This window comes from Gymnoscopelus microlampas (assembly GCF_963454915.1).
Source record: "Gymnoscopelus microlampas genome assembly, chromosome: 1".
In the NCBI taxonomy this organism is placed as follows: domain Eukaryota; kingdom Metazoa; phylum Chordata; class Actinopteri; order Myctophiformes; family Myctophidae; genus Gymnoscopelus; species Gymnoscopelus microlampas.
In genome coordinates this window covers 32,615,429-32,639,073 of record NC_139962.1, presented here as the reverse complement: position 1 = coordinate 32,639,073, position 23,645 = coordinate 32,615,429, and the positions used below count along the sequence as shown (strand labels likewise).

At 44.5% G+C, this 23,645-nt stretch overlaps 1 protein-coding gene across 1 annotated transcript in view; it reads left to right on the top strand.

Moving 5' to 3' along the window:
* Positions 1-23,392, top strand: part of atosa (atos homolog A) — a 53,147-nt gene extending 29,755 nt beyond the window's left edge. Inside the window, exons 2-14 of the mRNA XM_084052515.1 lie at positions 2,656-2,840; positions 3,527-3,723; positions 5,068-5,193; positions 6,209-6,692; positions 7,092-7,204; positions 7,617-9,009; positions 11,392-11,517; positions 12,453-12,541; positions 15,375-15,471; positions 16,902-17,060; positions 17,830-17,898; positions 19,362-19,561; positions 20,207-23,392. Of these exons, the coding sequence (XP_083908641.1) occupies positions 2,656-2,840; positions 3,527-3,723; positions 5,068-5,193; positions 6,209-6,692; positions 7,092-7,204; positions 7,617-9,009; positions 11,392-11,517; positions 12,453-12,541; positions 15,375-15,471; positions 16,902-17,060; positions 17,830-17,898; positions 19,362-19,561; positions 20,207-20,360 (3,392 nt within the window). The 3' untranslated portion in view covers positions 20,361-23,392. The remainder of the gene's footprint in view (positions 1-2,655; positions 2,841-3,526; positions 3,724-5,067; positions 5,194-6,208; positions 6,693-7,091; positions 7,205-7,616; positions 9,010-11,391; positions 11,518-12,452; positions 12,542-15,374; positions 15,472-16,901; positions 17,061-17,829; positions 17,899-19,361; positions 19,562-20,206) is intronic.
* Positions 23,393-23,645: the final 253 nt, after the last annotated feature.

Below are 23,645 nucleotides of genomic sequence, written 5' to 3'. Positions count from 1 at the left end.
GTACATCTTTGAATATATATATTTTTAAGTGAACATTTGTAATTCAAATATTTGCTTCTGGGGGATTCTACAAATGTCTTTTACATCCTAATAGTATTTTGAAAAAACTTGTGTTGCTATCGGACCCTCATCTCAAAATATGTCGTTCCAGGGACCCCCCCAGAAGCAAAGATTTGAGTTATATATATATATATATATTCAAAGATTTGCACACATTTCAGGATAAAAAAAAAATGCAGATCTACAAGCTTGTAGCGTGGCACTGAGTGCCACGCTACAAGAGCTTGTATATCTGCTATTTTTGAATAGCCAAAGAAATCTAAAATGACACAGATGCTTTCCCGGTCTTAATGGGTTAAACCTTGCAGTGTGTTCTAATACAGTGATTCTCAACATTTTTTAAATCCAAGGATCCCCAGTTTTATATAGTCTTTGTCGGGCGGAGACTAGGACTGGGTATCGCCTACAACCTCACCATACGATACGTATCACGTTACAGAGGCCACGATACGATACGTGTCACGATACACGTTGGTTTTGAATAATGACCTTGTCCTACTGAATTTACTACAAGAGCTCGTCTTTCCGCAATGAATGCGATACGATATATTGCCGTATCGATTTTTTCTTAGCACAGCCCTACCAGTAGGCTACTCTAATTTGTGTTTTGTCATGTTACTGTAGATGTATTACAGCCGTGCATGTTAATACTTCCATCAGCATTTTTTGCTTTGCCACAATCTTTTTCTGAAGTGAAATACACCCAAACTTTAGAATCCTTTGCTTTTCGGCGTCGTTGTCAGCTCAAACTGTCACCACCACCATATGATCGCCACGGCATGGGGGGGGGGGGGGGGATGTGCGCGTGGGAATGTTCCGGACTGTCTGACAGACAGGAGTAATGGAACACAGAGAGAGACTAGGCTATAATAAGCGCTTGAAGAGAAGAGAACAGACAATTTGACAAATGACACCAAACCCTATGGAGCAGTGAGGGCTTTCTCTCTGCTTGCTGGAGGGAAGAAGGCATGCTGTGTTTTAACACCACCTATAGCAGTTAATCAAGCACTGTACTTAACTACAATTGTGAGGTACTTTACTTTGAGTATGTCCATTTCTCAATATTTTATACTTCTACTCCACTACATCTCAGAGGCAAATATTGTACTCCACTACAATTATTTTTAAACTTAAGTTCCTAGTTACTTTTCCGTTTTGGATTATTTTAATACAAAATATACATTAACCAATGAAGCCCTATTTTGTATTTTGTCTGTTTGAAAAAAACAGATTTGCCATTTTCAAAAGAAAAAAACGTGCAAAATGAGACATTCTGCATAGTGAGTAGTTTTACTTTTGGTACTTAACGTATATTTTGATGCCAACAAATACGTTTGTACTTTTATTCACGTAAAATTATGAATACAGGACTTTTGCTTGTAACAGTATTTCTACACTGTGCGAGTACTTCTTCCACTGCTGTAGTTTGGCTAAACATTCAGACATATTCGTCTGGGAGCTGCCCTTCAAACTACAGACTAGTGTTCTGTTCTGCAGCCTGCAGATCCACTGGAGCATGCAGGGTGTTTCACTGTGATAAGAGAGGAGTTTCTCAAAGACATTCAGATGCCCTGTGGAAAGAAAACAAATATAATGATAACCCATACAAAAACTTGAGGCAAGGACAGTACAGAAAATATTAAGATTGAACATTTAATTCAACCACATCAACCCTGGCGTCCCTATTTTGGGCATGCAACTAAAACTGAAAATTCTCAATTTTATAGCCTAGGCAAATAGCCTGCAAAATATTGCAGGATTACAAGGTCACAACAGTTTGCAGATCGGCTATTTTTGTCTTAGTATTCCTTTCATATCAGTGTTTCTTGCATTTGTGCATCCTAAGATTTGAAGAGACGAGGAGAAAAGTCTTGTTAGTGTTGCTGCGATGTGTCAGTTTGAAACGCATACGAGGTATCAGGTGCTTGTCCTTCTTCGTGCCTGTTGGCATCTCTTCTTACCTCTTTCAAATCTGCTGGCAGCAAGAGGCCAAATACGTCAGAGTTCATTTGTCAAACATAGTGCCAGCAGGACAACAGAACACGCTAAATAGATCCAGTTCTCGGACAATCTGGGAAAATACGGTGTTTGGAGCCTGATGAGCTGCTGGCCTGACCTTCCCATTTTCACTGTTTGCAAACGTGTCTCTTTACTTCAGTAACTACTGATGGAAGTGTGTGCTACTGCAGTGGTTCTCAAAGTGAGGTCCGGGGACCCCCAGGGGTCCTTGAGGGAGTTCCAGGAGGTCCCCAGCTAAATGATGGATAGTTAGGAACCAAATGGACCCTTATGGGTCTGTAACTCAGAGAGTGTACACTCTCTGAGTTAAATTAACATTGATTTTACAATATAAATTGGGGTCCCAGAGATAGAAATGCCATTAAATGGGGGTCCGTAGCCTAATGCATGTCAAAGTGGGGGTCCTTGAAATCAAAATGGTTGATAATCACTGCTAGAGCTGTAAAAATATTCTCTTATTGGGGTCCTTGGCATATCTTTTCAAATGGGTGTCCGTGGGCTTATAAGTGTCAAGCCACTGTGCTACTGGACTCTGACTCCAATCCCCGTCTCTCTCTCTTCCTCTGTGTTGTCCAGATGCGTCGGAGGAGTTTTTCGAGTACGATGCCGAGGAGTTTCTGGTGTTCCTGACCCTGCTCATCACCGAGGGCCGGACTCCAGAATGCTCTGTGAAGGGCCGCACCGAGGGGCTCCACTGCCCACCTGCCCAGTCGGCCATGCCGCCTCTTCACAAGCACGAGTGTAGCGACAAATTACCCCAGGTAACACACACACACACACACACACACACACACACACACACACACACACACACACACACACACACACACACACACACACACACACACACACACACACACACACACACACACACACACACAGGCAGCTCCAGATTTGGTCTTAGATTATTGTTGTCAGTAAGGTATTCAGAGCTAGCCTGGTTCCAGACGAATCTGCCATTGCCAAAAAATAAATTGCCCTTGGCAGATTAGGTCTGGTCCCTCTCAATAGAGATTGTATTTCTCTCCCTCCGAAGTTGTGAGGGACCAATCAGGGCCCAGTATGCAAATATAGGGCGGGTTTATCACCAGAGGCGTTTTTTTATTTGCCCCTTGGAAATGCAGGTTCCACACAGAGATTCCAGACTAATATCTAAGCAGTGATATTAGTCTGGCTATGCCACACTGATTCAGAGCTTGATTTGAGATGAGTCTGAGTTTTTGTGTGGTCAGATATCAACAAAACACACAAAACTTGGCTGTTGATTATATTTTTCTCTCTTATAAGGTCTCCAACCTTTTTTTGGCTCTGTTTGGGTCCCATCTGGTTGAAACTGTTCACCAAGCCACTATTTTTTATTCACATAACTCATCTCAAAGTCTTGTGTGCGTGCGTGTGTGCGTGTGTGTGTGTGTGTGTGTGTGTGTGTGTGTGTGTGTGTGTGCAGTGTCGGCAGGCCAGGCGGACGCGCTCTGAGGTGATGTTGCTGTGGAGGAACAGCATCCCCATCATGATCGAGGTGATGCTCCTGCCGGACTGCTGCTACGGGGACGAGTGTCCCCCCAGCGACCCCGTCAGTGACCCCATATTCAAACAGGACGCCCTGCTTCTGGAGAGATGGACCCTGCAGCCTGTACCCAGACAGTAAGACACACACACACACACACGCACACCAATGTATTCCAATTTGCAATTTAGGCATTTAGCAGACGCTCTTATCCAATGCTACTTACTTGTGTGAGAACGGAATAGCAGAGTAAGCATGAACTCCAGTCAATAAAACAATGTAAATACAAGTAGAGTGCAAAGAAAACAACGTAGTACCTCAAAGAATGTAGGATACCAAGTAAACGATGAACCTCGCATCTGTCTGAACAACGTGCTGTCTAAAAAAAACGAATATAAGTAACAAAAACATAAGAACAAGTGACGAGATATATCTGCATAGTAAACTTGCATCTGTCGAACAAAGGTGACAAGGAGAGACAAGTGCTAGTGGTTGAGGTGTGTCTCAAGACTGAAGTCTGAAGACGTCGGTCTTGATACTATTGCAGCTGTCATTTTCACATACATGTACCCGGCGGAGACTCAAATGCAGGTCAATTGACTGTGGACCACCATCTCAAAATATGTTGTTCCAGGGACCCCCAGAAGCAGAGTGCCGTGCTATGAGCTTGTAGATATGCTATTTTTGAATAGTCAGAGAAATCTAAAATGACACAGCTTCGTTCCCGGTCTTAATGGATTAAAGTTTGACAAAAGCAAAAACAACTCCATGAATTCAAGGCTTCATGAGGTGTGTATTTGATAGAAAATAAGTAATGTTTTGGGTGAACTACTCCTTTAACCACCTATTTTATACTTTATCGTACACGAAAATAGCTGATCTTGTTGTGAGCCTGTAGATGGGCTATCTTCGCTGTTTTATAAAAGTTTGCGAACTTTTGGGAAAACCTTCACCTTATAATGACATTGGGTCGCCAGGTTGAAAGTGGCTAATCTAATTTACCCAAAAGTAAGCTTAAAATGAGCTGATATACTCTGAAACGAGTCTGCGTCAATACTCACTATAATCCTGTAATATGGGAACTTTAAAGTGCATACCGGCACTTTACAGTTGTCCCAGGATAATTCATTAATGTACACACAAACACCAGCTTGCACAGATGCACTTAGCCCCTCCGATCAAAAAAACACACAATGAATAAAATTTGCCTAATTAGTGCGACAAATCGCTACGTCGGCCACCAATTCCCTCTTGCCTGCGCTGTGGGGAGGACAAGATGATTTCTCACACACACACACACACACACACACGCACACGCGCACACACAACGCCCACACACACTGGCACACTTAAAACCTCCCAGGATCCCGTCCTAGAAGTGTCATTCGCTAGATCAGCCTGCAATCCGGCATGCTTCCCATCTGCTCTGCTCTGTTCTGTTCTTACTGTGGCTTGCGGTGGTTTGTGTGTTGTGTGTTTAGGAGTGGTGACCGCTTCATCGAAGAGAAGACCCTGTTGCTCGCTGTCAGATCGTACGTGTTCTTCTCCCAGCTCAGTGCGTGGCTCAGCGCCTCGCATGGCATCGTACCCAGGAACATCCTCTACAGGTCTGCCCCAGAGAGACACACACACACACACACACACACACACACACACACACACACACACACACACACACACACACACACACACACACACACACACACACACACACACACACACACACACACACACACACATACACACACACACACACACACACATTCTCTCTCTCTCTCACTCACTCACTCACTCACTCACACATCCATTTGGGATATATACTGTATAATTGTGTGGATCGAGGGGAGCATTCCCTAACTTTTATATTTTTTATATTTAATCTCAGGTATACCCTTTTTTAATTATTCCTCTTGTTTAAAGTTTGATTACATGTTATGTTTTGGCGTTTAACGGCTGACCTTTGAGAGAAACCCACAAAAAGTCAAAACATCAATCAATGGAAACAACATTTTCAGTTTCAGGTCAGGAAGTGAATCACAGGAAAGTGAATCACAGGAAGTAGTAACTGAATCACCGGGGGCTTAAAAACTCCCAGAGTTCATGAATGTCAACTATTTGTTTTTAGTTTTAAGCTTGTAGATCGGCTATTTCCACTATTAATTCGTTTTGTAATCATAAAGTCTGTCATATCTGCCCTGTGCGACTTTTGTTTACGAAGCCTAAAACCCAAACACACATTTAGTTTTGATTCATAATGTTCTTTTGTTTCATGACAGAAACACAATTACATTGTTAATCGTAATTATTTGAGTGCCAATTAAATATGAACTGTCAAGTAAAATGTCATTATCGTGACGGCCTTGTCTGTCTGTCCTCTCTCTCTCTCTCTCTCTCTCTCTCTCTCTCTCTCTCTCTCTCTCTCTCTCTCTCTCTCTCTCTCTCTCTCTCTCTCTCTCTCTCTCTCTCTCTCTCTCTCTCTCTCTCTCTCTCTCTCTCTCTCTCTCTCTCTCTCTCTCTCTCTCTCTCTCTCTCTCTCTCTCTCTCTCTCTCTCTCTCTCTCTCTCTCTCTCTCTCTCTCTCTCTCTCTCTCTCTCTCTCTCTCTCTCTCTCTCTCTCTCTCAGGATCAGCGCGGCCGACGAGGAGCTGGTGTGGCAGTTCTCCCAGCCCCCCTCGGAGCACCTCTTCCCGGTGCCCAACGTGTCGCAGAGCGTGGCGCTGCGCGTGCGCGTCCAGTCGCTGCCCCGCCAGCCCACCTACCCCACCCTGCACTGCAGCATCCACACGGGCCTGCCTCCGCTCTACAGCAAGACCCCCACCCTCAGCCCCGGCGGCTTCACCAACGCCCTGCCCGGCCTCAGGAACAACCAGGACCACCACCACCCCAACAAAGAGAACGCCCTGAACAGCACCAACCTGCCCCTCTACGGTGGCAAGACCCCCCACCACCACCACCACCACCACCACCACCACCCCATGGCCAGCCTCTCCATCAACACGGCCTCCATCCCTAACATGCCCATCACCGGCCTCCCTCTCTACGGCAAGCGGGGCCAGGAGCCAGGAAACGGCCTCCTCCACCCATGTCAGAACGGAGAGCTGCCGCAGGTCAGTGGAGTTTGTGTACATAAGGCGTGCATAAGTTAATCCAAGTTCTCTACTTATTCTTCTGCACTGTGAATTTACTATTTCATTTTTTACTTCTTTCGTTTTTATTGTATTGTACTGCTCTTTTATTGAGACATTTAGATCATGTCAAAGGTCATGTCTCACCTAGACACAGGATCTCACACACACATTTTGCTGCAATATTCAATTTATCCCCCGATAGCAGGCAGGCTCTATTACCTCAATAGTACAAATGTCATCACTTGCGCAGGAAACCGGGTTCAAATCCGGGGTAGAAGAGGAAAGTTACATAGTGAAGCTTTGATGTGTTATGTAAAGCACACCGTATTGCCTTGTTGTTGAGATGTGCTATACAAATGAACTGGCCTTGCCTTGCAGGTGAATCTCCCTCCGCGCCAGGGCTCCCCGCTGTTCCACAGGAGCTCCCACTCCCCCACCCCCTCCCGCTCCCACTCCCCTGCCCCACACCCGCCCGGAGCCAAGACGTCCAGGTAGGCCTGTCACTGTTGCATCATCGCCTGATCGCAATTATTTGAGCTAAACGCTAATTATTTTGCATAATCAGTGGAATTGTTTCGATTTAAAAAGAAATGTTTAAAAACTTTTATGAATTTTCTACAAGCTCACAAGCTTGTAGATATTTTCAAATAATGTTATAACATTATTATTATTGTTATTATTATTATTATTATGTATTTTGATTATTGTTAGCGGTCATTGTTAGTCATTGTATATTTAAATGATTTGTCATATCTGCTGTGTGCAATGTTTAAAAAGTCCAAAAGGCAAACAGAAATGTAATTTTCATGCCAATGGCAGATAAATTAAATCATTAATTGCAATTATATGTTTGACAATTAACCGTCAACTAAAATGTCATGATTGTGACCGTCCTGTGTCTAGGTGGCTGTACCCCACCCTGAACGGTTCTCCCGAGCCTCTGCCGCATGCAGACGACTTCGGCCTGACCACCGACAGCAACGGTGACATCTCCAAGGTGCCCGTCCCCGAGCCGCCGCTCAGGGCCTTTAAGGCGTTCTCATTGGCCGAGCCGCCACGCTGCCCTTCCCCCAGGCCCTCGGCCACCGAGACCAACCCCCTGATAGGCTCCCTGCTCCAGGAGCGACAGGAAGTGATCGCCCGCATCGCTCAGAGGCTCAACTTCTGCGACCCGACCACCCCGCCCCTCCCGCCGGGCCTGTTCGCCCCCGACGCCACGCCTAAAGCCATGTGGGGCGGTAACCATGACGACGTGACCGCCAACAAGACCAAAGAGCCAGACGCACTGCCGCCCTCCTACGAGACGATGGGGCGGTACCGGCCCGCCCCCTTTCCCGACACGCCCGTGGGCGACACCGCGTTTAACAAACGGGAGAGCTCCTCCCCCAAGCCTGCCGCCTGCAGGAAGCTGAAACTGACCGAGACCAGAGAGCAGAGAGAGGAGGAGAAGAACACAGAGAAAGAGCGAGAGAAGGAGAGAGAGAAGGAGAGAGAGCGAGACAGTTCCCTGATCGCCCAGGCGGTCCAGGACATCACCAGACTGATCCAGGAGAGGCTGTCCGTGCCCTCCCTGTCCCCCATGCACAGCCGGAGCGGCAGCCCCCTGCACCACACACACACCACCACAGTTACACACACGGTGCGCACCACCTACTCGCACGCCGCGCACACTCCTACGCACGTCTCGCACACGACCACCTCACACACTGCCACCAACGGCTACGCCAACGGACACGAGCCCACGTGCCGAGGCGCGCCGCCGCACACCGCTGCCATCGCACGCACACCTGTTTGCACAGAAAAGCCCCGAGCGGACCCGGGGACCGAACGCCGTCCTCCTCCTCCCCCCCGAGCCCAGAACGGAGCTCACTTTACACTTGAAGACCCCTCGTTCAAAGGCCAGCCCGCTCCCCACCCCCACCACCACGCCCAGGCCGCCCAGCGTTTACAACAGACTTGCTCCCGAGAAGAGCCCGGACCCCGGACGCCGCCCCCTCCCGACGGCGTCCCCGAACCACGCTACTCGCCCTTCTTTTCCCCTTCGTCTTCCCCTCCCCCTCTTCTGGAGAACGGCCTGAAGACCAACCTGCACCACGCCGACACGTCCCTGGGGCCAGCCCTGGGGTATCTAGGCCCGAGCCAGAACCGCAGCATCCCCCAAACGCAGACCTCCACCTCCACCCAGGCCGGCCAGGTCCAGCCCACTGCCCCCCAGGACGAGAACCGGGCGCCCTGTGGCTCCATCGGCTCCAGCTGCCCCTCCAGTCCAGAGCCCACACCTCCCAATAACGTGTTGGTAAGGAACTCCTTATAGTCCGGTGCTTCTCAAAGTGGGGTACAGGGACCCTCAGGGTTCCTTGGAGGGGGGCTTTTTTCACCCATCTGAAAATGTTTTGCCAGGGACCCCAAAAAGACATGATTTATGTAAAAAAAAGAACAACATTTTCGATAAAAAAAATAGCAGATACAGCAGTAATAGCAGTACAAGCTCGCTGTGAGCTTGTAGATCTGCTATTTTTTAATAGCCAACGAATAAATGAATAAAGTGGTTAAAATGATTGCAATGCTATATTAACTCATTTTGTTGGGGACTCCCCGGAAGGAGAACCAATGTTTTACAGGTCTGTAACTCTGAGAGCGTACAAATGGAACCAAATGGACCCGTCAAGGGGGTCCTTGAAATTAAAACAAGTTTGAATTGAGAGCCACTGGCTTACTGTCTAGGCTGGGCAGTAAATGAGTAGTTTCCCATGATATTTCTGTGTTGTCCATTCTTAGTCCTTTGTGGTCTACAGTTTCTTTTGTTCTGCAGTGCCGCAAAACTATGCTGCCGTCACAATATTTACTTTGTTGTGTTTTTTTAATAACTTCCTGGATGTAAAAGGACACGGCTTTGTTTAACCACTTGAGCCCTTTATACTTTGTTGTTGTTGTACGACACATATCGAAAGTAGCTGATCTACAAGCTCACAACGCGTTTGCGGTGACACACGTCGTGAGCTTGTAGATCGAGTTTTGAAAAGTTTGTATACATTTTCTTTTTTTTATTTGCCCATAATAGAGATGCCAGAGTTAATCTGGTTAAACAGCAAATTAGTGCAAAGTGCTGTGTTCACACTGGCAGATACAAAAGATGCAAAGCGACATAGCACATCGTTGCTGTCGGGGCAGAAACCTCTTATCTCCATGTGTTAACTTTTTGTGTTTTTTCGTAAATTAACGCCCTACTCGATCACACCACAGCAGTGTCACACAAAAGTATCCAAAATAGCAGAATGCGCCACGTTTTGAGCTTGTTGATTTGCTATTTTTTCTATTTTTGAGTTTTGGACATACATGAGGTCAGGGACGCGGGAAGTACTTTAGAGCAAGGGGTGCTGGTAAACGGGACACATGCACGCGCGCGCAGCGCGCGTGCACGGGGCCCTCCTGCGCGCGCGCGAAGCGCGCGCGCGCGATTTTTTTCGGGTCTCCCGCGGATAAAGTTACTTTTTTTGTTACTTTATTTCGGTTTTAGGGTTAGGGTTAGGGTTGGATTAGGGTTATGTGATTTAATTATTTTGGGGGAGCCGCGCACACCGGAGAAAATCTCTCTCACACACACACACGCACGCATTCAGCCTTTTTTTTTTTTTTTTTCTCACAACGGCAGGGGGTGCTGCAGCACCCTCAGCACCCCACTTCCCGCGTCCCTGCATGAGGTTGTATGAGGTTTCCACCCGACAGAGACGATACCGGTCACTGTTGAAGTGTTAATCAACATGCTTGTTGAAATCTTAATGCGTCCGACGAGCGAGAAAAATACAAAGAAAAAGAATACAAAAAAATAAAATAAATACAAAGCCTGGGGGCTGAAAAGAACACGGAACTGGCTGACGGAAATACGGAAATAATTACGAGCAGGAATTGTGTGAAAGAGAGAAGGTGAGTGGAAATGGTTCAACTAGTATAGCTGCAGTTGAAGCCAGCTCAACTTGGATTGTACCTTTTGTAGATTATGTAGCGGCTACAATCGTCAACGGTAGCCTGTAGCTTTGCATCTGCCATTGTGTGAACAGCCCAACACACATTTATGCCTTGTATTATCCAGAATTCACCCTATAAGAAGAAGTCAGGTCTCTGTGCTATAGGCTACCTAATGTCCTTTATATAAACCCCAGTGGTTTAATTGGGATTTGATGTTCTTGCATAAACGGTGAAAGTGTTCAAGTTTTACAGTGTTCCCTGTATGAGCAGCAGCTGGGGGGATCAACATGCAGCTCCTGTGAAAACACTCTCTGATGAATACTGCTGGTGTTGTTTTACTGGCCAGCTGTCTGAGACTCACTGTGTGATTCTCTCTGTGTCTCTCTCTCTCTCTCTCTCTCTCTCTCTCTCTCTGTGTCTGTCTGTCTGTCTGTCTGTCTGTCTGTCTGTCTGTCTGTCTGTCTGTCTGTCTGTCTGTCTGTCTCTCTCTCTCTCTCTCTCTCTCTCTCTCTCTCTCTCTCTATCTCCCTCTCTCTACCCCCCCTCTCTTTCTCATCTCCATCTCTCTCCCATCTCCGTCCGTCTCTATCTCTGTCTCTGTCTCTCTCTCTCTCTCTCTCTCTCTCTCTCTCTCTGTCTCTGTCTCTGTCTCTGTCTCTCTCTCTCTCTCTCTCTGTCTCTCTCTCTGTGTCTCTCTCTCTGTGTGCTCCAGCGGTCTCACAGCCCCTCCCCCCTGCGTCCCTGCAACAGCTGGAAGAAGCAGAACCGACGCTCGTTAGATGCCACAGCGACAAAGGCCTTCCACCCATGCACCGGCCTGCCCCTGCTCTCCAGCCCTGTAAGACACACGCACAGCCACACGCACACTCATGAACATGCACACCCACACACATTCATTCTCTCGTTGTCAACATAGCACGGGAAAGGGCATCCTTGGCCTCTGCATCAGACATCAAAGGAACCTGTCCCAAGTGGTGCAATGTGATGAGCTGGCGTATCTTATTCTCTCAGAATGCAACTGTTTGCCATTAACCACTAAAACCCCAGCATCCTTATTGTGGCAGAAGGCTAAATGGCAGATCTACAAGCTCACAACATGACGCGTTTTGTGAGCTTGTCGATCTGCTATTTTCAGTGAAAGCCTTCCCCACAATAACAGAAAACAGAAAATTTACTAGTATAGAGCCCTGAGGGACTCCGGTCAACCATATGGGGTTTAAGTGGTTAAGACAGACTTTCATACTGGCTCTGTGTGTTAGTTATCTAAGGTTGAGAGACACACACACACACACACACACACACACACACACACACACACACACACACACACACACACACACACACACACACACACACACACACACACACACACACACACACACACACAAAGGCACGCGTCGTGACTCATCTGTGCCTCATCAGCCACTGTAACACTCTGACTAAGTTGCGTCAGTCTTGGCGTCAGTCCTTTCCTGTCAGTCCGGGTATCAAACTCACACATGCATACATGCGCTCACACATGCTTGCAAACACACACACACATGCACACACGCACACAATACACACAAAAGGGGAACGCACAGTACACTACACATATACACCACCATGTCTGTTATTAAGTTGAATCAAAGACATAATGATTAGAGGGGAGAACATTTGTGTGTAGACAGTTACAGTGTTAGCTTAAAAATGGTGTGAGCCAACAGTCTTGTCTCGAGAGACTCCTGATATTGTCACTGTGTGCTTTCTAACCGCGCTTTCCGTCTGTCACAGGTCCCTCAGAGAAGGAACCCAACGGGCTACTTTGACCTGGACCCGTCCCTGACAGCCTGTAAGGGTCAGCCCTGGGCCTCTGGGAAAAGGTACACGGCCATTCATCTCTGCTTCTTGTCACTTTAGAAGGCACTGTCTTTGTCTCGGCCTGTGGACTAGTGGGACCCAATGTGGGTCACAGACGGTGCTGTTCCTTAAACAGGGCCCTGTTCATTTTTTAGCAGGCCTGAGGCGTCCGAAGCACTGTTTCCCAGAAGAATGCATTTTTTTAAAATCATCAAAACATTTATCTAAAGAATGTCATAAATAAATACTGAAATCAAATAAATTCCATACATTTCCCAAAAAATGAAGAAAAAACGTTTAAGAAGTAGTGAAAATAGCAGACGTACAAGCTCACAACATGGTGCAAAGCGACACGTTGTGAGCTTGTACATCTGCTATTTTCACTAGTTAGGGTCCTGGGGAGATATCAAATGTCCCTTCTGGGGCTTGAGCTAAACAGTTTGGGAACCACTGGTCCAAAGGACTACATTCATCTGCTTTGGAAATGTTGTATTGAGTGTTTACACGATGTCTTGGATATACATATAATAAAGAAAAACTTTGTTATAGAGGATATTCCATTTCATAATACTCTAGATAAGTCAGTATATTAAAACGTCTCGCCTAAACGGTTCATCTACAAATTGTGCAACTTACAGTCTCGCTAGCCTGAGTCATATTAATGTAGTATTTAATCACTTAACCACTTGACCACCTGGGTCGTGAGCGTTCCGCAAAAATAGCAGATCTACAAGCTCACGGTGCATTGCGAGCACTGTGAGCTTGTAGCTCGGCTATTTAGTATTTAGTGTGGAGGGGAAAAGGAGGGGGCCTAGTAGACTCTGGTCAAATAAGCATATAATAGGTTTTATCTAAGTAGCCTCGGGAACCAATGGTTCTCGAGCCATGTGGCCCACAGCTCAGGAGTACAGTAAGTAGTAGTAATAGTACAGTAAGTCAGTGGTTCTCAACCTGCGGGCCGGGACCCCCGGCCGGGTCCCCACATAAAAATTTTTTTGGGGGGGGGGGGTCCCCAGATGACAGTGAAGTGACAAGGACTTTTAAGACCTTTTCAATACCTAAAAAAAAAGAAAGAAAAAAAGGCCATTACAGTGTTAAAAGTAATCAACAAACCATGCTAGAAGAACTGGTCAAACATTAGCCAAATTGTCAAATACTATAGGCTATTTTCACAATATTTATCTGTTGAACCAAGTCAAACAAATTGTAATGGCTCAACTCCTACAAGTGCTTGTCAGGGTGGGGGGTCCCCCAGTTCAAATGTGATTATTTTGGGGGGTCGCGGCCTGAAAAGGTTGAGAACCATTGCATTAGGTCACCGGAACGTATGTCCAATCCAGCCCCTTGGAGGGAGTGGGTAGTATTAATAGTCTTTGGTATGACTTGGCCGTGGATTGAACTCTGACCTCCCAACCCCAGGGCACACACTCTAACCAACCGTAAGGTTTATGTGGTTAAGTCCTATATACTTCATGGTACGACGAATAGCGAAAATAGCCTATCTAGTATTTACAATCTCACTATTTGTCACATCCTTGTAGAGCTGGTATTTCCGCTATTTTTGACGTAGGGATGCCAGATGGTTAAAATCAAGTGTCATACAATAAAGCCATTCCTGTTGTCGATAACGCACAGCCTAGAACTTTTCAGGCCGTGACCCCCGAAAATAATCATATATGAACTGGGGCGACCCCACCCTGATAAGCACTTGGAATTGTAGGAGTTGAGACATTACATTTAGTTTGACTCTGGTTCCACAGATAAATATTGTGAAAATAGCAGATCTACAAGCGTTGCGCGGCGATGTGGGTCCCGACCCACAGGTTGAGAACCACTGGCCTAGAACATGAGCAGGTCTCCTCCTGAAAACAAAAACAAGGGATTCAGTATTCCCATGAAGACATGTCATGTCATTATTCTTGGTGATGTCATCAGCTCTGGGCTTTGAGGAGAGAGTTGCTCATGCTCACCAACACTGACTAATCTGTCAACAACAACACAAATGATATCATATGAAAAACACATGTGAGGTCATATCCCCCAGAGACGTCACTCAAACCTCTATCAGATGTTAAAAGGGGTATAAATGTGTTTTTTTGTTAAAAGCAACTTTTTCCCCCACTTTTTTTTGTCAAAAGGTTGAAGCTTTATATTTTGATAGTAATCATGGGTCTCCCTGTCTCTCCGGCTCTTCAGTAAAGGGAAATAAAAAATGTAAATCCTCCATCCTGTATTTCTCTCTCCTGATTGGATAAAATGTGTTTTCCGACCTTAGAATGTATTTTCTGTTTACTAAAGAGCTGGGTGGAAGCGATTGATCGCTGTTACAGAACAAACACTATAGCAATGATTGCTAGTGGAATATATGGAGCTATTTAACACTGATTTTAACAGCAGATTATCACTTACACCACCTTTTGACCTGCTTGTCTCTGTCACACTGCCACCTGCTGCAGCACCTGTGTACTGCTGCTGCTGCTGCTGCTGCTGCTGCACTCATAATCACACATGAAGCTCAAAATGGCAGCCTGTTCTTTATATACATGGATCTGTGGAGCACCTCCCCTCACCAAGCACACACAGGATGTGACATGAAATTCACTGTGTGTGTGTGTGTGTGTGTGTGTGTGTGTGTGTGTGTGTGTGTGTGTGTGTGTGTGTGTGTGTGTGTGTGTGTGTGTGTGTGTGTGTGTGTGTGTGTGTGTGTGTGTGTGTGTGTGTGTGCGCGTGCGCACATTTTGCATCCTTGTGATGTATAGACCTTCCAACTACAGCACTGTGTGACTCAGGTTGACTCATTTGTCTGATGTGTAGTATGAACCAACAATGGTGTGTGTGTGTGTGTTAACCCTTTAGGGTGTGTTTGAAGAGAGACGAGAACTCTGAAGAGTCGCAGCAGCTGTTCAGTGCCAGTGCTCCACCTGCTAGCCTCAGTCTGCTGGGCAACTTTGAGGTAAAATACAGCAAACGTGTACACGTACACACACACACACACACACACACACACACACACACACTCACACTCACATTCAAAGGCCCCAAATCATTGCTTTCTTTCTTACGTGCCATCTTGTATTCCGAAATAAAACGGAACGCTTGCTGGGAGTGATTTAAGAATGTCCACTACAGAAGGGATCAGGGTGGTAATTTGACCTTTGCCACCACCAAAAAGCTGCTATGATGCCAGCGGCAGTGTGAACTAAACAGGCTGTTTTTCTATTTTTTTTTACCACATTAACCATTGGTCACAGAAGTACCTCCCACTATTTTTCCCCCACATGTTGTCCAGCACCTGTTCAAATATTTTTTGGGATTTGCTGTGCATCGCCTTGGACTTGGTATTTTTTAGTTTCAGACATACAGTAACAGCTCAAGCTGTGTGTAGATCGGCTATTTTTGCTTTTCGTCGTATAGCGAAGTACATGGGGCTTAAGTGATTCATTTTTCATTTAATGCTTTATTTAGAGTGTAGAGAGACAGAAAACCAAGGTCAGATAGAGGGGACACATAAGAGACGCGACGGGGGGGCCAGGCTCGACCCAGGTCCCCATGACCCACAATGAGCACTGAAGAACCAGCAGCCACTTAAAGTGGCTGCTGACATTTACACTCCACCACCCGCTGAGGTCAGCAAATGAGAAAGTGAAGTTCTTTTGCTCCTGGGTGAGATGTGGTGTGACGGCCAGCAAGTATCGAGGGGATGCTTGGGGTACATGACCAAAGACGTCCCCTGTCTGACCGGGGTCATCGCGGTTTCAAGATGTGTCCTGAGTCGGCACAAATATCTGTAAATCACTCAAATGTCCCGGCTTTTCAACATTCACCACCACCACATTCTTTTCCACCACAATTGAAATAATAATACCTGTTTTCAATGCTTTCACACTGTAGATGTTGTATCATGTTCTCTTGAAAGGTGCAGTCAGGTATGCTATGAGCTTGTAGACCCGCTATTTTCGCTACATTTGAAATGGTGCTTAACCCATTTAGGTTGGGAACCCCTATTTGTAACTATACCTTTCAAGACGGGAACCCCTTTTGGGGTTCTTGTTGCTATGTACAGTATATAGCAACCTTTTTTGTAATTTTTGACTAAATATTTGAAGTTTTTCAGAAAACAGGATTTAGAAGGCGTTTTTAGAATTGGCCTCAGGTCTAAATGGATCAAAGGGATAGTTTACCCAAATAATAACTTTTTCCATCAATTACACACTCCATGAAGCAAGTATATGCTGGGGGGGTGGGGTAACTGATGGTATATGCTGGGGGGGTGGGGTAACTGATGGTATATGCTGGGGGGTAACTGACGGTATATGCTGGGGGGGTAACTGACGGTATATGCTGGGGAGTAACTGACGGAGAAAACCATTTTTTTCCTGACAGGAGTGTGTGCTGAACTACCGCCTGGAACCCCTGGGAAACGTGGAGGGCTTCACGGCCGAGGTGGGCGCCAGCGGCTCCTTCTGCCCCAGTCACATGACCCTGCCTGTGGACGTGTCATTCTACAGCGTCTCCGATGACAACGCTCCCTCGCCATATATGGTGAGCTTAATACCGTGCGGCGTGCCCTCCCAGCCCACCCCACACCTTGCTCTCTATCAATAATTCAATCATTTGGATTTGCTTCCCCGCCCGCCTGTGCTGGTTTGATTGAATCCTTACCTAATGGCCAGAACCCACGGTAAAGAAGTGGTAGAGATGGCATCGTCAAAACCGCAGTCTGCGTCGGCTGTGTGTGTTATTGTGTACATGTGGGGGTAGTTTATGTCAGTGATTCTCAACGTTTATTTTCAAGGACCCCCCCCTTTGATATCGTCTCTTGTCGGGTGGAAACCTCATCTGTCCAAAACTGTTGCTTTTCAGGATTCAAATTCTAAAATAGCAAAAATAGCAGATCGAAAAGCTCAAAACGTGCCATGTTTCGAACTTGTAGATCTGCTATTTTCGATACTTTTGTGCAACGTTGTAGTTGTAGTATGATCAAGTAGGGCATTCATTTACGAAAAAACACAAAAAGTTAAAATATGGAGATAAGTTGCTGTCTGCCCGACAGCAACGATATGCATTATGCCACAGACCTAGATAGGATTTCTTTCATTATTATTACTATTATGTCTAGGACCACAATCTACACTCAATCCCTCAGTGTTATTTTAACCCTGAGACTGTACAAATACAATGGGTCCATTGGGTTCCATTTGTACAGTCTCAGAGTTAGGACCCCACATTGAGAACCAGTAGGTCCAGGTAAAGAGTATTCTTATGTACTGTGATTATTTGTAACCCCCTGTTTTGTCGTATTTGTCTGCAGGGTGTGATCAACCTGGAGTCCCTGGGGAAACGGGGCTACCGTGTACCTCCATCAGGAACCATTCAAGTGGTGAGAATCCCTTTTGTGGCCATTATTATTATTATCACGCTCAGTGGTAGAGATGTTCACAAAGAAGGATATTTTGGCTAGCAGACAGCAGGAGGAGAATCTGAGAACAAAGAAGGGATGACTACCTGCCCGGCAACATAGGGAGACCCCTAGTGGGGAAAGAGGGGAATTCACTGAAATGGAAACAGGGAACAGGATGTGGGTTTCCATCTGTTTCTTTGGCAGTTGATCCACTATGGAAGTTATTGAGTTTCCCTTGACCCAAGTGCTCCAAACACATGGAAAATGTGTGTGCACATTGCACCAAGTGAATAAACAGTACAGCAATGTCTGAATGAGACAGAAATTTCCCATTGCTGCTTTGACGAGCGTGTATGTATGCCAAATGCTGTACATCTGAAATGAATAACCAAGGCAACAGAAAATGTTGTCTTTAATCATATAAATAAATCCCATTATGTGAACCAACAGTAAATAAGTCAAATCAGCTTGTCTTTCTTTTGGCTTATAACCTCAACACTGCTGTTAAGAAGAGCGAGAACATTGGTTTAGATTAGAACGGAAAACATCACACATTTTGCATATTGTGCTACTTGTGTAGGGCAGGGGTCTTCAACAGGGGGTCCGGGACCCCTAGGCGGTCCTCAGAGTTACTACAGGGGGACAGGAAAATCTTTCTGTGATAGGAATAGGAACTCTTAAAAAAAAAAAAGTTTTACATTAACCTCTTGAACCCTAGCACCTCTATTCTGAAGGGAACATTATCCGAAAATAGCAGATCTACAAGCTTGTAGATCCGCTATTTAGCAAGGTTTTGTGTAGAGGGAATAAAGAGCAGACAAAGTACAAGTTTTGAGGTTTTAAGTGGTTAACTGTGGTTAACTGTCTGAAAACAGTCATTAACATGAATCCAACTCAATGCTACACAATGATAGTGCTGTCTGTTAAGTCTATGAAATCTATGAAAAAGTGAAGATTCTGCAACACAATTTTATACAATATGTAGTCAGGGGTCTCTGCTTAATCTCTCTCTCAGTTAACCCATTAAAGCCGGGAACGCATCTGTGTAACCACTTTAACCATTATTTTATACTTTGGCTATTCAAAAATAGCAGATATACAAGCTCATAGTGCGGCACCGAGTGCCGCGCTATGATTTTGTACATCTGCTATTTTTTTTAAATCGTGAATTTGTGAAAATCTTTGAATATATATACTTTTTTTAAAGCAAATTTATTTTACTCAAATCTTTGCTTCTGGGCGGTCCCTGGAACAACATATTTTGAGATGGGGGTCCGCGGCCAAATGTATATATTTATTTGTATTTTTCATTTTTCAAAGATGCAACAAATTTACAAGAGACAGGGTACAGAGTGATTGGGGTACAGGGTACAGAGTGATTTTGAAATCTAGGCCTTCTTAGGCGAGTGTAAAACCCTGTTGTTTTCCCTGTGTCCCGCCAGACCTTATTCAACCCCAATAAGACGGTGGTGAAGATGTTCGTGGTGGTGTACGACCTTCGAGCCTTGCCTGCCGGGCATCAGACCTTCCTTCGCCAGAGGACCTTCTCCGTTCCCGCCGTCCGCCGCGACTCGCACGCCAGCCGGAAACCCCTCCTCGCCCTGGGGCAGGGACGCACCCTGCGCTACCTCGTTCACCTGAGGTGTGAACAACAACAACAAACACCGCACATTCACACACACTTTATACATCCTGTAATCCCTGTAGGTTTTCCTTCCATTATCCTAGAGAGGTCTTTTTGGTGATGTTGCTGAACTATTAGGGCTTGACCACGATAGAACGTGACAAACTTCATCATCAGCAAAGATTTACAAAGAAGCTGCATATACAGACATTCTATTAACTGGTCAGAAAAAGTACTTTAATATGCAGTTGAGTTTCATAGTCATTCATGTTATCTTTTTCTTATGTGTATATGTGTGTGTGTGTGTGTGTGTGTGTGTGTGTGTGTGTGTGTGTGTATGTGTGTGTATATGTCTGAAATTCAAAAATGGTAAAAGTAGCAGATCTACAAGCTCATAACGCGTCACTTCGCGCCAGGTTTCGAACTTCGTAGATCTGCTACTTTTGATACTTTAGTGTGACGCTGTAGTATGATTAAGTAGGACGTTAATGTGGTAAAAAAAAAAATACTTAAAATAAATAGGTTTCTGCCCGACAGCAACGATATATATATATATATATACATACATAAAATATGGTAATTGAGTTTAACTGTCTCTCTCTCTCTCCCTCCCTCCTTATCGCTCTCTTCTCCCTCCATCCCTGTTCCCTTCCATCCATCCAGGTTCCAGAGCAGCAAGTCTGGTAAGATCTACCTCCACAGGGACATCCGACTGCTCTTCTCCAGGAAGTCGATGGAGGTGGACAGCGGTGCTGCCTACGAGCTCCAGTCCTTCACAGAGTCCCCCGCTGACCCACCATACTCCCAACGCTGTTGAGGAACCAACCCCCTACCCCCTCGCCCCTTCCTCCTCATCCCCAACACACCCAACGGGCCACTACTGAAGCCTAAGACAAACAAAAAAAAACACACACACCACCACCACCTCTACCATCACCAGGGATTGGGTTCTTTTTCGTTGCCTACTAGTCCCGCGTGGGCTAGTGTTGAATTGGGGTGTGAAATAGGCGCAGGGTGACAGGGATGACAGTTTAGCTAGTCTTTTGAAAATTTAAAATCTTTATCAATTCCATCTTTGCCCGAGGGCACAGATGTGACAGGGGAGAGCTGAGAGGGTCGTTGGAGAGATCTAGAAATGTAGCCTTGTTCTCCATGACCTCAGAGAGAATAAAGCAAGGGGGGGGGTCTCTCTCTGGGGGTCTCAAGGGAACGGGGTTACGTTTTTTTAGATCCCACTCTCCCAGCCAACAGGGCCTTATGTACCAGATTTGATAGGTAAACTTTTTCCTTCTTCTTATTCTCTGGCCTTACTCCACCAGTGTGTACTCTTCCCAGCGTCTTGCAGGAGAGAGGAGCACGAAGCATGGTTTCTCTCGAGGCCATCAGACCCCAAGATTTACCCTGTATATGTTGGGGGGTTAAATCATTTTCAAATCACTCGTTTCAAAATGTAAATTGGAACTGCATTTCATATCGTAATGACTTAAGTGTTCATTGTCAATCTCTTATTCATAGATTGGATATGAAACCCCTTTTTTTGTTTATGGCAAAACAATTCCTGAGTTTTTGAACTTTAAAAAACGCTTCCAGCGTCGACTGAATTGAAAGTGATTTGACCCTGGGGGTCGTTTACACCTGAAACCAGACATTGGTGGCAGCTTCTGGTGTGACTGTTAAAATGGAAAGAAAAAGAACAACAGCCATGGACCACTGAAGAAGTTGAACAAGCAATCAAGCCAGAGAAAATGGACAACAACGTCAGAAGCGCACTGTGTTTGTTTTTTTCCAACGATAACTGGAAATGAAACAAAAAAAAAGTAATATTCTAATCATTTTTTGTACTGTTACAGAACCACTTTATCGGAAGTGTTGCAATAGAAAGAGTAACCCTAGTTTAGTGTTTACACATTTACTTTCAGTTTACCATCAGTTATTTAATATTTAAATTAATATTTCAGTTACTACTCATGTGACGTCTGTCATGCTAAGCATTATGATGTAGTGCAAACTGTAAATCATAGTATGTATTTTTGACATTAATATTCAAATCTGAAAAAATAAATAAAAAATAAATATCTATATATCTTATAAAGCAATCTTTAAATTTGTTGTGCTCTGTGCATTCAATGTGTTGTGAAAGCTGTATGATTTCTTTGTGATTCTTAATTATTTCCATAATCTTAACAATCACAAATGATTAGTGAGAATAACCTTGGTCTACATGCCCATTCTAGATGGTTCCAACTGAATCACTAAATATAAAAACAAAATTTAATTTCATTACATTTTCAGGAAAAACTAAGTATAATACAGATGAAGTCAAGCCCTTTACAGAGGGCAAAAATTGATACGCTATTGTCACATTTTAGAGGTGTTAATTGATGAAAGATTTTGGAGCAAGCAAATTGATTTTGTTTGTAAGAAAGTGATGAAATCTAGGAATTAATTTGGAAAATCTGTGTCACTTGTAAGTAAGTGTTGCACTCCAACATTGTACTACAGCTTAGTTAGCTGCATTCAAAGTCCAAGGAACCATCTGCATCACTATTTTATAAACTCAAACTTTTGACCACTTTTTTATATAAACATCCTACAAACGTTTAAACATTTTTGTGTGAGATTTCAGGACAGCTATTTACCAGAGTGTTTTAAACACATGAACCATAACGTCCCTATTTTTGGGGGGCGAACAATAGCAGATCTACAAGCTCACAATGTGTCAGATTGCAACCCATTGTGAGCTTGTAGATTGGACATTTTCAGCGAAGATATTTGGTGTCGAGGGGAAAAGGAGATAGACCCTAGCAAGGCCCCGTTCAACTAAGTATATAGGAATCGTGTGGTTAAAATACATTTTTGTAAAAATTATACATTCTTATCGAACAAGACAATCAAATCATCAACAGTACATCTCTGTTTCTAACCTTCCCATAGAACAGTGTTTCCCAAATGATGGGTTGGGACCCATTTTAATGGGTCACGAGTAAATATCCAATTTGTTTTAAGTTTCCTCTATAAAAAAACTACTTTTTTTTTAAGCTTTCAAAAGAATGTCAGAACTTTCTGGGGGAAAAAAAGTCCATACATTTTCTAAAATGAAAACAAAACAGTGAAAATAGCTAAATGTACATGTTTGTCGTACAAGTTTGTACAAGTAATGCGTTGTTAACTTGTAGATTCTGTTAACTTTAGCAAGTTCTACTTGTAGATCTACAAGCTCGAGCTCGTGGATCTGCTAATTTTGATACTTTTGTGTGACGCTGTAGTAAGATCAAGTAGGGCGTTGATTTACGAAAAAAATACCAAAAGTTAAACTATGTAGATAAGAGGTTTCTGCCTGACAACAACAATATCTTTGTACATTTGGGTCACAGGGAGACACCAAAATGTATCTTTTGGGTCTCGAGCTGAAAAGTTTGGGAACCACTGCCATAATGAACAGTAGCTATTCAATCAAATAGCCATATAGTGGCGTACAACTATGGAACGCCAACCTACACCTGGCAGACATTTCACCCTCTCTACCTGTCTTTAAAAGAAAATTTAAAGAGGCCTTAATAGCCTAGTCAGGCCTATCCAGATGGTAAAAAAGTGTAGCCTAATTATGTATGTTTTTGTCGTTTTTGATTGATTGGTTCATTTAAATTCATGAATTATTTACTCTATATGTTTGTCTATTTGTTTATTAGTTTAAATCGTCTCATTTCTCTCCTTATGTGTTACATTTGTTATGGTGTGGTATTAACATACATCCTAGATGGGTTTCTCACCTCGCCTGCACCATCCACTTTATAAAACACAAAATGTATTGACTGTATTTTAAATGTTTCTTATGTGTGTGTGAATAAAATCAAGTCAAACCAAACGTCACTGTCATATGGTAGCTGAGCCTTCCCTACCTGGTGTCTTCTGAGGGAATTTGACTTGAGTTCTGCTCTGAATTCAGTTGTCTCTCTACAAAATTGCTGTTCAGAAAATTGCATTGCAGCTTATGTTGTAGTTGGTAGTGTTTGGTAGATGTAGGGGTCCAGGGGATTGAGGGGGACTTTCACACTACAGTTTTGCAGCCAAAACAGGGCCAAACGTATGTTGTCAAAATATG